Source organism: Sitophilus oryzae, unplaced genomic scaffold (genome assembly GCF_002938485.1).
Source record: "Sitophilus oryzae breed Bouriz unplaced genomic scaffold, Soryzae_2.0 scaffold_177_pilon_pilon, whole genome shotgun sequence".
Taxonomy (NCBI): domain Eukaryota; kingdom Metazoa; phylum Arthropoda; class Insecta; order Coleoptera; family Curculionidae; genus Sitophilus; species Sitophilus oryzae.
In genome coordinates this window covers 4,649,630-4,664,205 of record NW_022146479.1, presented here as the reverse complement: position 1 = coordinate 4,664,205, position 14,576 = coordinate 4,649,630, and the positions used below count along the sequence as shown (strand labels likewise).

At 33.9% G+C, this 14,576-nt stretch overlaps 1 protein-coding gene across 1 annotated transcript in view; it reads left to right on the top strand.

Annotated features, from left to right (window-relative positions):
- Positions 1 to 13,335, top strand: part of LOC115882356 (lachesin-like) — a 174,239-nt gene extending 160,904 nt beyond the window's left edge. Inside the window, exons 9-10 of the mRNA XM_030900384.1 lie at positions 1,741 to 1,902; positions 12,289 to 13,335. Coding sequence (XP_030756244.1) covers positions 1,741 to 1,902; positions 12,289 to 12,371 — 245 coding nt within the window. The 3' untranslated portion in view covers positions 12,372 to 13,335. The remainder of the gene's footprint in view (positions 1 to 1,740; positions 1,903 to 12,288) is intronic.
- Positions 13,336 to 14,576: the final 1,241 nt, after the last annotated feature.

Sequence of the window (14,576 nt, the reverse complement as noted above, 5' to 3'; positions counted from 1 at the left end):
TGGCAAGTATACTATTTTAAGGCGGACTTTGACGACTCGTATACTTGACAAACATTTTTTATTGGCATATACTTGCCATGTTGTGTAAGTAGTTTATTTGTGCAATTATTTGTAACTCGTCGCGCCGCGTGAATGCCACTCGAGTACTTGGCAAGTACACCAATATTTGCATACTTGGCAAGTATACTATTTTTTTAAACAACATTTTTTTCATTTGTAATCAAGAACAAGCTTGGCGCTCACGCGGCATGACCAGTGACGAATAATTGCACAAGTAAACCACTCACACAGTATGTCAAGTATATGCCAATAACAAATGTTTGTCAAGTACACGAGTCGTCAGAGTCCGCCTAGTAAACAACATGTTTTTGCAACAAGCTCGGCGCTCACGCGGTGCGACGTGTGACAAATAATTGCACAAGGAAACCACTCACACAACATACACAACATGGCAAGTGTATCCCAATGACAATTTTTTGTTAAGTATACATGAGTCGTCAGAGACCGCCTTAATATCTGACACTATTCTCATACACTCAGTCTCCGAATACTAAACTGGTTTGTAATTTACAGTAGTAGTACAGTATAGTAGTACAGTGTAAATATCCACCACAAGACATATACGAAATAAATTGAACAAAACACATTGTACAAAGTCTATTAAGTTTCCTACCAATTATTGCATTTCAATAGCATCTAAATAATTACGTAGAACCAGTGCCTATGCAAAACATAATAAGCAATTATTTCCAACAGTCATTGTCACTTCATCGTAAATTTAATTGTTCTTCCTTTGAAGTTAATAAACATTTCGAACGCATTGCATGTCAGTTATTAAATTAAATTAAAAGTAGGGCACTAATTGTTTTAGGCAAAGTTGGTGTCAATTTCATCCGGTTTCAACAAAACTCTTCCCTTCACACAAATTCCATTACCTTCCGTTTTGATATTCAGTATTATGAAGCTTCAAACAAAAGAAATGATTTAATAATACTTGTGTACTTTTTAAAACTGCATTCATAATTAAATATTTTCGGAAGTTTCTTGTTGTTAAACTATAAATATTATTGTAACAAATTAATAGTGTAAGTTACCAAGTACTCAAATTGTAAAAGTTTAAAAAGAATATTTACATAATAAAGACCACGCAGAAGAAGCATTAAAGTAGAAAAATACATAAAATTTTGTACGAAACTCCTTTTACGCTGATTGTAAAAATAATACGACAAGTTCGGAACATAACATTTTATTTTTATTGTTTCCAAATACTTGTTTTATTTGCAAACGTCAAATGTATGAGTTTTAGTGGCTTTTATAAATAAATTGAAAATGCATTAGGAAATAGAACAAGTTTTAACGGAAAAGAGTTCTGCTAGTAAAAATAAATTTCGGTTTTTATCATATCGGTAGAATATTTTTAATAGCAATGAACTAGTAAAACCATAAAAAAATGCATTTGGGATTTTGAAAAATATCGCATTTAATACTTATTATCATTATTTCAGTAATAATTCTATCACTTTTATCAAGGAAATATTTTTAGCTCGAACTAAAATATTATTTCTATGACGTTGCCTGCCCTGACGGTTTTTTTTATTCGATCACATGGTACTTAAGTGTTTTAGAACATTACTTATAGTAATCCAAGGGAAAAGATAAAACTTGTAAACTTGTTATAAAATAAATTTTGGAATGAATTTGCTTATTAATATAAAATGCTGAACTCTCTGTTTCTTTCAGATCTTGCGAAAAGGAACGTCAGCAAAATAAGCCAGGAAGAGCGAGTAAAAAGCAAGATGATGTCATCTTACGACAGCGACGAAATTAACTCCCATAGAGAAATTGAAAATCGACATGAATCTGGAAATGGTTACCATACTCCTTCTAGTCCTCAACTATCAGGTAACTTTAAAATATAACTTAACTTTCATAGGTACGAGCGTAGTTTCTATACTGTGTAATCCATATTTTTTTATAGTGCGGCTTTATGAAATTTCACAACGAATTAAATATTTTGAGTGCTGAAATTCAAATACAGGGTCGCTTTTATATATGGAAACGGTCGATTAATAGATAAAATATAGGAGGTACCGCAAAAATTTAAATACAAAAGTTATAGGATTTTAAAATATCTATAAGCGAGTAATAAATTTAAGTATACAGGGCCCGTCATAAAGTCGTGGCACACAGTGTTATTTTCAAAAGTCAATAACTCGGAAACGGCTGGTTTGAGGTACATTGTGTTTATTTCGATTTTTGCTTAGAAAAGGAAGAATTGAGATATGCAATAATATACAGGGGCTATTTAAAAAAAATAAACTTTGATGTGCCACGACTTTATGACCGAGCCTGTATACTTAAATTTATTACCCGCTAATAGATATTTAAAAATCCTATAACTTTTGTATTTAACTTTTTGCGATACCTCCTATACTTTACCTAATAATCGACCTTTTCCATACAAGCGACGACCCTGTGTAAATATCGTAGTGCCACAAACCATTTATTGAGACACTGCCTTTTGGTCATTAACAAAATGGAGAATTCAGAATTCCCCTTATTGTGACTCTATAACTATATAACCATATGAATATTTATTCAAATGCTCTATCTGGATAAACAGCAATCACACTCACCTTATAATATCTCTGGAAAATGTAACATAGAGAAGAAGACCATAATAGATATGTAAATGGGGCAAAGGAATAGGTTAATAACTATCAAAAATTTAGTCCAGGCTAACATGTGATATTCACTAGATTATAAATATGGACTGTTACATGGATGTTCTAATACTGCCCAATAAAGGAAGGAGAAAAAGAATAAACAAGGAGAAACATGTATCTGCAATCCTCAAACTTTCTCTGCTAGAAGAGTGTAAAACGATACTTCAGTATTATAATAAGTAAATGCGCTCTCAGAATCAAAGATGAACTATTTTTAACAAAAGTGCTAATCAGTTTGTCCAATATAATAAAAGTTATTTACTTGGTCCGTAAAAAAGTTGTTTTAATTAAAAATAAAGCATTTAGATCAGAATTGGCTTTTCCTATTTATTAATTGAATTGGGTTTGATTTTCTAGCTCACCCGTCCAGATTTATTGCTAAAAGATAAAAATATGAAATATCTAAAGCCCAGAATTTGTATTTACCGTTTTAATAAATTCAATAAATGTGTCGATGGTATTAAAATATAAATAAATGGAATGGAAGGGATATAAATTAACGTCTCTGTAATTTTTCGAGATTTACTAAATGTGTTGCTTTTAGAAGGCAAAGATAATTTAAATACAAATTAACTTATAACCTCTTTGCTCGTAAATATGCCTTTGATAGTAAAATTGTAAATAATTTTACAACTTTAGTGAATAAAATGACTGTACAGGGTGACCCATTTTAGTTGAAATCATACAGTAGAATTTTTAGAATTTAGAATGAGTGGGAGGGGGGTTAATTACTGCGACCTTATAGATCTATTGAGTCCCCCTTTCTTGAGTTATAACTCATTATACAGTTCCAGGGCTTTGACAAAAGCCAGTATCTGGGACGGTTTTATAGAGGGTAGTTCTCCATTTCCAATATCAATCGTACCAAAGTTCATGGTACGAATGGTTGTCGTCTCGGCGCACTCAGTGATGAGGTGTACTGCTGTTTTCCCACTTTCCCCACATAATCTGCCTTCGCCGTTTCTTCTTAGTTTCAATCTACTGAGGTGTTCATTGAGGAGACAGTGTCCTGTTAAAAACCCCGTGACAATCCGAAGATTATTCTTACTTAAACCCAGGAAGATCTTTGATTTTTCTTGATTGTAAGCCCTCAGAAACTTCTTCGAGTGTCCAGGTTGTGGATGGAGTCTTCCAAGTTCTTGAGTTCCGCCTTGAGTTGGTTACCACTTGGAAAGCAGAACGGTTCTGGTCCAGTTAGTGGAGTGTTCGCTCCTTTTCTAGCTAGATCATTTGCTTTTTCATTGCCTTCTATCACTTGGTGAGCAGGCACCCAGAGTAGGAGGACTTTATTTGAACAGTCATACAGTATCTTTCTTATTAGTAAAAATAGGAGGATGCGGTTTGCACTAACCTGTCTCACTTTTTTGCCAAACTAAAGATTCTTTTAAAAATTTTGCAAATTGGGACACTCCCTGTACCTCGGTTATTGTGAAAGGTGTGAAGAAGGTGAAAACTGTTTCTTATAGAACTAAGTAAAATACAGTAGCGTAGTGTCTTCCACGAAAAACATATTTTTGAAGATATGACCTAATGTTATGTTTTCTTAAGTAGAACACTCATAGAATATTTATAAATCATACGTTCTGGCTTGCTTTGAGCTTCTCAAAAACATATATAATTTATTTTCACTATTTACTGCAATATTTAAAAGTTTTAAGTAAAAGGGGCGATTAACAAAAAAATCAGTGATTCAGTGGTAACAGTTTAAAAGTAAAACGGCCTACACACGTAACGATTTATCGTACTGCATGCAGTACGATATCCATCGAAACTGCCGCATTACCGATAAATCGTAGCGTGTGTAGGGAAATTGGATGGTTTGCAGTATGCAGTTGTCAAATCGTTTGCAGTACGGAGCTTCCGTAAAATATCGTATCAACGGGTCGTGTCTGGGGTGGGGTTTGAACGCGTGGAGTGCCCCCTGCCGCAGCGCGCAGTTACGATAGAATTTTTATTTATTTTTGGTTTAATCAATATTATGGATTTAAAAAATAAGACGTTCTGGGAAGACTTTATTCATTTATATAGAGAAAATAGATGCCTATGGGATGTGAAATCAAAAGATTATGCAAATAAAATGAAAAGAAATTTCAGTTATGAAATTTTGTTTATTTTTTTTTTTGAATATTTGTTTTTCTCCAGCAACCAGTTTTTACACCATTTTTGCTTTTTGATTTCTTTTTGTCATCATCTTTATCTATCAGCAATACCGCAGCTACAAGCACGGCAGATTTCTTCTTTGAAATTCTTGACATAACGGTAGCCCTTCTCGACGAAAAGTGAATAATCTGAACTGCGGCAGTACAATGTGTTGCATCGTGTGTACAAAAAATGGCTGTACTGCAAGCCGTGCGATTTTCTTTACGTTCTGCACTTCAACGCGCAGTACGATAAATCGTTACGTGTGTAGGCCGTTTAAAATATTTTAGTTCATATACATATTACATATGAATATTTTAGTAAATGCCATTTTTTATTATCTATCAGGGCCTACTAATAAGAAAAAAATATATCTTTTAAATTTTACAGTAAATAGTGAAAATAAATATAGAGTGTTATATATTTTTAAGAAGCTCATACCAAGCCGGATTGTATAATTTATAAATATACAGGATGTTCTGTCTGAAAAAAACGTAACTTTAGATTATATATCTTCAAAAATATTTTTTTCGTGGAATACGAAACTACGCCACTGTATTTAACATGAAAAGTTTTACAAGAAACAGTTTTGACCTTCTAGATAGTTTGCACAATAACAGAAATACGGGGAATGTCCCAAGTTGTCAAATTTTGTTTACAGCATCTAGCGTTTGACAAAAAAGTGGGATAGATTTGTGCAAACCGCATCCTCCTATTTTCACTAATAACGGAGATACCGTATGATCGCAACTAAAATGGGACACCCTCTACATACAGAAAAGCATTAACAAGAACTGTCAAACTGAAAATAAACGGATATTCAAAATTCCTTCTTGATTAACGAAAATATGCTTTATTCAGAAACAAAATGTTCATCAAAGCTATTATTAAAAAAATTTGGGCACCATGCCCCCCCTCCCCCCTCTGTAGCCGCCACTGGGTGGCTTTGAAATAAGTATTGGCTTGAAAACTCTTTATTTTCTGAGTCAATGATTGCCTTTTAAGTTAATGAGTTGTGTCGCCAGCATTTAAAGTAGGGTTCACAATCGGGAAATCCCGATACCGACAGTACCGGAGGTTCCCGGGTCTTTTGAGACATCAAAGAACCGACACCCGAAATGATTAATTCCCGATTCTTTCGGTACTTTCGGGACTCGGTAACATTTGGGGTTCAGATTCCAGAGTCCCGGTTCTTTTGAGACACCAAAGAACCGGGACTCGAAATTATTAATTCTCGGTTCTTTCGGTACTTTCGGGACTCGGTAATAATAATTAAAAACATATTTTTTGTTACGTGCGAAAGTCTTTTGATATTTTCTAGCGGTCGAAATGAAACTCTTCTACATAAGTAGTGATGCCATCTCTTACTGTTCTTACTTCTAAAGTTATTTTGAAGTTTCTATATTGTTTATTAGCAATTATTGAAGTTTTAATATGTTATTTTTTTATTTAGTATAATATTTCTGAATGTATTAGTTATATTTTTTCGTGTTATGTTATCATAGGCATTTACATCATTAATTGAAAATTTTAATTTTTTTTTGTAATTTAATTAAGTTGGATTCGAGGTTGGTTGATGTTGTTTGATGTAATTTTTAAGCTACCTATGTGTTGTCTTTTTTGTGCGCTTGTGTTTATTATTTGTGTTTAGTTTGTGATGACATGTTGATGTTTACTTTCTCATGACTTAATAATTTGATATTATTTTTATTTGAAACTCAATTTTTTATCGGTTTTATTTTTGGGAAACATCCCTTGCTTGCCAATTGACTAACTCCATAATCGTTGAACGAAAATATTTTAGTACGGTTCTGGAAACTCTAATTAATACTACCAATTAGGGTTCAGATCTTTTTGGCCATCACAGAACCGGGCCTCGGTAACAATAATTAAAAATTTTTTTTTTTTGTGACGTAAGAAAGTCCTTTGATACATTCTAGCGGTCGAAATCAAATTCTTCTAAATAAGTAATGATGCTATTTCTTATTGTTCTTGCTTCTTTTCTCTTTTGAAGTTCCTATAATATTTATTCTGTTATGTTTTAATAGATATTTGCATTTTTAATTCAATACTTTAGGGCTTTTGTCTCAAATAAGTGTTAAGTTGCTTTATGTTGTTTGATGTGAAATTTAAGTTACTTATACCTTTTTCTTTACTTGTGTTCATGTTAATTTTTTCATAACTGGTTACTTAATAATTTGATATAATTTTCATTAAAATTTTCAATGATTGATGAACACCAACACCACTGAACAAAAATTAGTCAGTACCGAAAGTACCGAAAAAAACGGGAAATCCCGGTTCCTAAGAGGCGCTGTACCGAAATTCCCGGTTCCGAAAAACAGCTCCGGTTTCGGAAACCCTAGTAACATTAATTAAAAAAATATTTTTTGTTGCATGCGAAAGACCAAAAAAATACTATAATAAAGTGCAAATTCAGTTTGCTAAACAAAGCTATTTAGATGAGAAGCGCGTTGAAATTGTAAAAGCGTTTTACAAACTTGTTTTTTGTCTTTCTGACGGTGATTGTTACATAAATAAAATATAAATAGCGGGTCTCTCGACCCAACAACACTGTAACTTCCAATAAAAACCTAGTTGATCCAGTTGCTCCCGAATAAAATATCCTCAAGAGTGGAGAACTGAAACAAAAGCATGCATATTTAAAGGATCAAAGATAAAATGTCAGATCGTGCAAATATCACGGTTTCAATCGATTTCTTTGGGACGGTGCAGAGAAATGCTTTTATAGTTTTTCTCTTTCTGGATTTTTATTAGGTCGTTCCAAATAATTTAGTAATAAATTTGTTCAAACTTTAAGATCGACACTACTTTTATATTTTATTCAATCGAGTATTACGTCCATCTCGAACATATTAATATTAAATTTTTCAGTTCCAGAGTACATATAGTAAAACATAGATCCTATCAAAAACATAGAATATAAAAGATGCCAAGTCTCGCAACACAATTCTTCCACTATAAAAAGTTGTGAGATCTCATGTCAAACCATTATTTAGTTTCTGCCTAAGCATCTATTCAACAATTCTGTTATAAATCGTGAGTATCAATATTATAATATAACCTTAATATAACAAAGAGGGAACAGTGAACACGTTGCCAAACGTATGAAATAAACCAAGAAACTGTGCACATTGCTAAGAAACGTGAAAGGGGAAATAACAGATTTGTCGCAGTCGACCGGTTGACCCAATTAGTAGATTAGTACCTCTGTCAGTACTTAAAGTTCTAGGGAAAGGTGTACATCATGCGTTCAGCTTCACGGTTTAATCTCGTGATACTTCATTTTTTGTTTATTTATTAACGAGTCATTGTAATTTTCCCTATAGCTCGAAAATTTTTAAGTGCAAGTTAAACACTTGCATGTTTGGTAAAAATGAGTGGAATTTTGTTGGTGTTCGACAGTGGTCGCGCTATTAGAACTCTGAATTAAAAAATCGATATCTCGAAATGTATTAGAATGAATTGATTGTAGTTTTTCAAAAACTTTCTTCGCAGACAGTATGCAAAAATCTTTATAAATAAAAAAGTTACACGATTGTTGAAAACTGCTATGCACTAAATGTAAATGGATGGGGTGTTTAAATTTTAGAATGGAAAAAAACAACCTTATTCAATTTTTCTTATGTATGATCCGATCTTCAAAATAAAAAAAGCTTCAATATCTGGTTCTCAAGTGGTTCTTAAGTTATGGCGTGTTATGTGTAAAAAAGTTGAGTTTTTAAAATTATCCCGATTACTGACGTTTTCTCGTTATAAAAAAAATGGACACCCTAAAGATATCCTATAATTCCATTTCAGATGCTCAGAAACATATCTATTGATTTTATCTAGTTACCTTTTCGAAAAAAAGTCTTAAAAATAAGCGGTTTGCGATCGTGGTTTTACTTTACTTGATAGGGAAAGGCATACGGGCAACAACGCAACAGCACACCGCAGCATTTCTCTCACTCCGACTTAATAAGATCGTTATGCGAATTACTTCCACACATGTAATTACCGACCAAAAAGTAACAGTTGCCAGCACGGTGTGAAGTGGTTAGAAAACTAGAATTAATCGATTAGATATTAGCTGATTTTATACAATAATTCAAATTTTGTGAATTATTGCTAGTCAAACTTCTTTATTTTGGATAGTAATTCACTCACCGTCATCAACATTCTAAGGTACTTCTCGATGTTTCACGAACTTCAAATGTTTAACTTTAGGTAGTTTTTAGGTAGCTTTAAGCTTATAACGAATGGAAAAAATGAAAAGTCTCGAAATATCCTTATGGATTAAAACTTACTTGTCTAGCCGCTACCGGTACTTGACTTTCCTCATTTTATATATACAAGGTGAGTCTTAAATAAGTGCAAATATTTTCAGGGCTGGTAGATCTCGATAAAAGGAACATGATTTCTCTTTACAGTTTTTGAAATAAATCTAAAATAACGGAGATATTTTACTGTGAAAGTTTCCAAAAAAAACTACTTTTTGCTAAAATTTTGAGAACCACTGGATCTTTTCTGGATGTTCTTTCTTGTAAATTTAATCTGCTACCTATGTTGCCATATTATCAACAAATTATATTTTTTAACTAAAAACTAAAAAAATTTCCAAATTTTCAAAACTTTCTTTCGCGAAAAAAACCTCATCATCGTGTTTCTGGGGTCGAAATATACTACACCTAAAATATTTGGACTTATTTAAGACTCACCCTGTATATATAAATGTAACAACAATAAATACAGAGTTTCTGAATTATTGCTAGTCAAACTTCATTAATTTCGACAGTGACTTGCTCACCGTCATCAAAATTCTAAAATACTTCTAGAAGTTCTACAAACATCAAATTTTGAATTTTAGGTAGCTTTATGCTTATAGGTTTGGTTAGGTTAGGTTGCTGGGGTTTGGGATCATATTTGATTCCTTACTCGGAGGCCTTGGGCCCATTGCGATACCCCTGTTTATTGTTGTACCAAACCTTCCTCGTTCTTTCTTTGCGTTAAAGCACTTCCAAATTCCCGATGTCGCTGATGTTGGTTTCTGCTGCTTCCTCTAGTCCCTCCAGAAAACCTTGCCCTAAAGTTTTAAAGCGTCGGTATTCCAGTGCCGGACAGTGGCACAGCAGGTGCTCTATGGTTTCTTCTTCCTCTCCGCATTCTCTGCAGTAGTTGTCAGAACCTTTCCATCTCACGAGGTTTACCCCCGTGGGACAGTTTCCAGTGACGACACCTACAATTATGCGTACTAGGTCCTTTTTGTGCTCTAGTAGTTGTTTTGTCATTTTGCTATCTACCACTGGCCATAGTCTTCGAGCTGTAGCGCAGTCCTCACGGTGTTGCCACGTCTCTTGCTGCTTGGCTTATGGCAGTTCCTATAGCCTCCTTCGGTGTGTTGATCGTCACAAGTGGTGGGTCATCTGCCACGGCCTCTCCCCTGGCCCCGTCTTTGGCGAGTCTGTCTGCTTCCTGATTGCCCACCACATTGCTGTGGCCTGGCACCCAGCACAGAGTAGCCCCGCCCTGAAGCAGCCAGGACAGTATTTCTCGGCATTCCATCACAGTTTTCAATCTCACTGATTGCATGGTGATGCTTCTTAAAGCGGCCAAGCTGTCAGAGTATATCACTATATCCCTATTGGTCTATCAGCAATTTTCTCTCGTATACAACTAGCCGCTTCCTTTATGGCGTAAACCTCTGCTTGTAGAACATTACATCCAGCCTTAAAGATCGTCGGATGTCTAGTTCCTCTGAGAAGATGCCTATACCTGTGCCCCCTGAATTTGCGGAAGCATCTGTGTAGACTGCTATCTCTTGAGGGTTCATTGCTCGGTTGCTTTCCCATTCTTCTCTTGTCGGGATGCGAATCCTTATCTTTTCTCCAAAATTATGTTTGGTGAGCATATAGGCCGTTTTCTGGTCTAGCAGATGTGGACTCGTGTTCACCATGATTTTCCCTATCACTGGCAATATCCTCGAGTGACCGTAGTTGGTCTGGTTCCACAGATTGGATTTCCTTAATCTTAGGGCACCCTTAGCGGCCAGATCCTTCACGAGCCAGTCGATTGATTGCAAGTCCAGAATTGCTTCAAGCGCAGCTTGCGCTGTGTTATTCCTTGCTCCAGCTTTATGCTTATAACGAAAGGAAAAAATGAAAAAATCTTGAAATATCCTTAAGGATTGAAAATTATGTTTATAGCCGCTACCGGTAACTAAAAAAACTACTAACGACTTTCCAGTCGACAAAAAGTTAAACACCAGAATTATTCGATGTTATATTGTCTTCTTATTTACATACAAAGTTTATGAAATTGCACGATATGATATTCTACTGTTAGATTTACGTTTTCACTATTTAAATTTACTTAGTAATCGAAGTGTTTTTTTATAATTATGGTGCCGTGCGCAATACCTAGTCATAATTAAATTACAAATTAAAATTACAAAAATAAAGATGTCTAATATTGATACTAACAATTTATAACAAAATGGTTTAATAGGTGCTTAAATAGAAAATAAATAAAATAAACTGACTTTGTTTTACATGATAACTTTTTACAGTTGCAGAAATGTGTTGCGAAACTTGGCATGTTTTTACATTTTATGTTTTTGATGGGATTAATTTTTATATTACATTCTCTACAGAAATATTAAGAATTAAAATAATAATAGTGCTGAGATAAAATAAAAACAACACTAATTCGCCACAATAAAATTTAAAAAAAAAATAAAACCAGAGTCAACTTATAAATAATCACGATCGATGATTACTACATACGACTAATTTTACATACACATTATCATTGACCATCATTTCTTAGGTAATTTGACATAGTGTGTTCCGATCTGGCGGTATATTTATTCTTTTACAAAGTCTTTTTCTTATGATAATAATAATAATTCATCGTGTAAATAATAGATACAGTTTTGCAGTAAAAAAACGGCGTTGTCCTTATAGAAGCGTCATATTTTACACGGTTCAATGGAAACCCTATTGATTTGTGATATATAGACTGCCTATTTGAATTTTCCTTTCGTCCAAGTTCTTGTTCTCGTGAATTATTTTTGCGCTGGACTTTTGTCATGGGATTCCCCAAACGGTTCGCTTAGACGTTCGCATACGCCCTATGCATTTTTAATATCCCTCAGCAGTTTTTTCTAGTGATTTATACAACTCATTTCAATTAGGTAGAAGATTATACCTACATTTTATGATCTTTTAACACTGACATTACTCTCACTGAAGAGAATTATTTCTACTAATTCGATACATGCTGGCCAGAATCGATTGTTGAAATAGGAAAATACAAAGAATAACAAACTTGTGCGTTTTACGGAAAATCGTATGGTCGGCCAAATTTTTTGCACAGCACGCTGAATGTACTAACTGATGTAAAAATAATGTTTTTGTTTCAGGATGCATCAGCATTACCAGATGGACGTTTCCCCAGTTCGCAGCTGTGATCCTCAACTGTTTTTTCTACCATTGCCGTGTGTAACCTATCGTAAAATCGATGTCGGCCTTGCTGATTTCATTATTTCATTTAAATAAACTTCTTTATTTTCGAAAATTGACGGAAATACATCACAAGCAATTGACGATACATATCTGAAAAAAGTTGTGGTTGAATCTAAAAAAGGAATCACAGGAATATACGGCCAAGTCTCAAATTTAATTCTTGGATTTGTTAAAAACTGTAACAATTAGTTATTTTACGAAAGTCAATTAACAATTTTTAAGACTTGATATAAATTCATTCTTTTATCTGTAAAATGTTATTTGGTCGGTTGATGTTATTTGGTCGGTTGAAATGTAATTTGAGTTCGACAAATGACTGGTCTAGAAATACCCGAATGAACTGGAGCCGCTTGTAAATAAGATAATCTGTGAATTTCTCCATGCAACTCGGATAAGAGCAAGTATAGATGGGTACTAGAGATGAGCAACAAATCGCAAACTGCGATTCATTCGCAGCGATTTCAAATTCGCAAGCGCAACCTACGATTGGCTCTCATAGGAAACTGCGACAGCGATTTTTTCTATTTGCAAGTTTCAATTTCGGCAGCCAATATTACTATAGTTGCGATTTGCGATTTTGCTGCGATTTGCGATTTTGCTGCGATGGTGACTTTGTAAACTAGGACCGTGATAACCTTCTATCTGCGAGTTTAAATTTTAGGAGTTGCGAATGTAATTTTGTGGTCCATTGAAGCTTATAGTAAACTGCAATTGAATTTTTTCTCTGATTTTATTTATTTATAGAGAAGATAATATTTTCTAGGGCCAAGATCGGTAATATACCGAGTGTTTCTCAAGAGTGGTTCGCCTCTATAACGTATTCATACGTAAGCATATGACATAAATTAGGATTGATTGACGTATTCAATCGTTTCGATCACTTCCTGTTTCACCGGAAATGACTACAACTTTTGATTTTTAAATGAAATCCTCGGTATTCTTTTACTTTATTCGATAGAAAATAACACTCTGAATAGAATGCCTAGTACAATATTTAAATATTAAAATCGCAATCGCAGGTCACAGCCGCAGCGATGTAAAAATCGCAATCGCAGTTTCAATTGCGATTGGAGAATCGCAATTTGGCTCATCTCTAATGGGTACAAGAATACTTCTTTGCATACTCTGCACCAAGAAATCCAAAAGTAAGTTACATTGTAAGTATAAGGGCCTTACCTACAAGAACATATGACATTAAATAAGACAGTATGATAATGAACACTGGACCCAGTCCTAGGGTAAAACTTCTATGAGGATTTTATTGTCCTGGAGATATTTTTATCTGCAATATGGTAAATTATTAGTTGATTCAAAAAAATTCCTCGAAGTATTTTTTCTTGAAGTTATTTCTTCGTTTTTTTATTATTGTATAGGTGTACAATAATATAAAATACAAACATGGATATAAACGGAAATTATCAGAATCATTAGCTTTTGAATTTCAGCAGTATAGATGTTTATTGCAAACAATGCCAAAATAGGAAAACGGATGCGTCTCACAGTTTCAAACTATTAGTAAATTTTGTATTGTGTATTTTCAATGGGATACTTTACTAAAACCCTTCGAGTAACCCTTTCTATTTCTAGAAACACAGCCTATGCTAGAGGGTTATAAAAATTGTATCTATTCATGTATGAATTTTTGCTTTTATCTAGGTATCATCAGAATTCTCGTGGAAATACCGGGTGTTTCTCTAAAGTGGCTCACCCCCATATGTTTTTTTATTTTTTCAGATAAATAAACGAGATTTGGTACATTAGTATATGACATAAATCAGGATTGATGGACGTATTCAATTATTATTTTCGGTCACTTCCTGTTTCACCGGGAACGGCTACAGCTTTTGATTTTTTAATGGCACCCTCGCTATTTTTTGACTTTATTTGATAGCAAATGGCACTCTAAATAGAATGACATATCATGTCAACTTTTGACATTCTTGCTTAAAAAAGTCGTATTTTAAATTTCAATCTTGAGTGCCATGGCTGTGTTAAAAACACTAATTTTTAATCAAGGAGCCTTGAAAAAATAGATTTGATAGTCTAATGTTTTTCGTGTATTATCCTGGCCGGTTAAAAGAAAAATCGTAGGAAATATCCTGGCCGTTAAAAAGTCGTGTTTTTTCAAAAATAACTCAAATGGAACTAGGGTAGCTCATTAGCATATTTGGAGAAAGTATTTTTT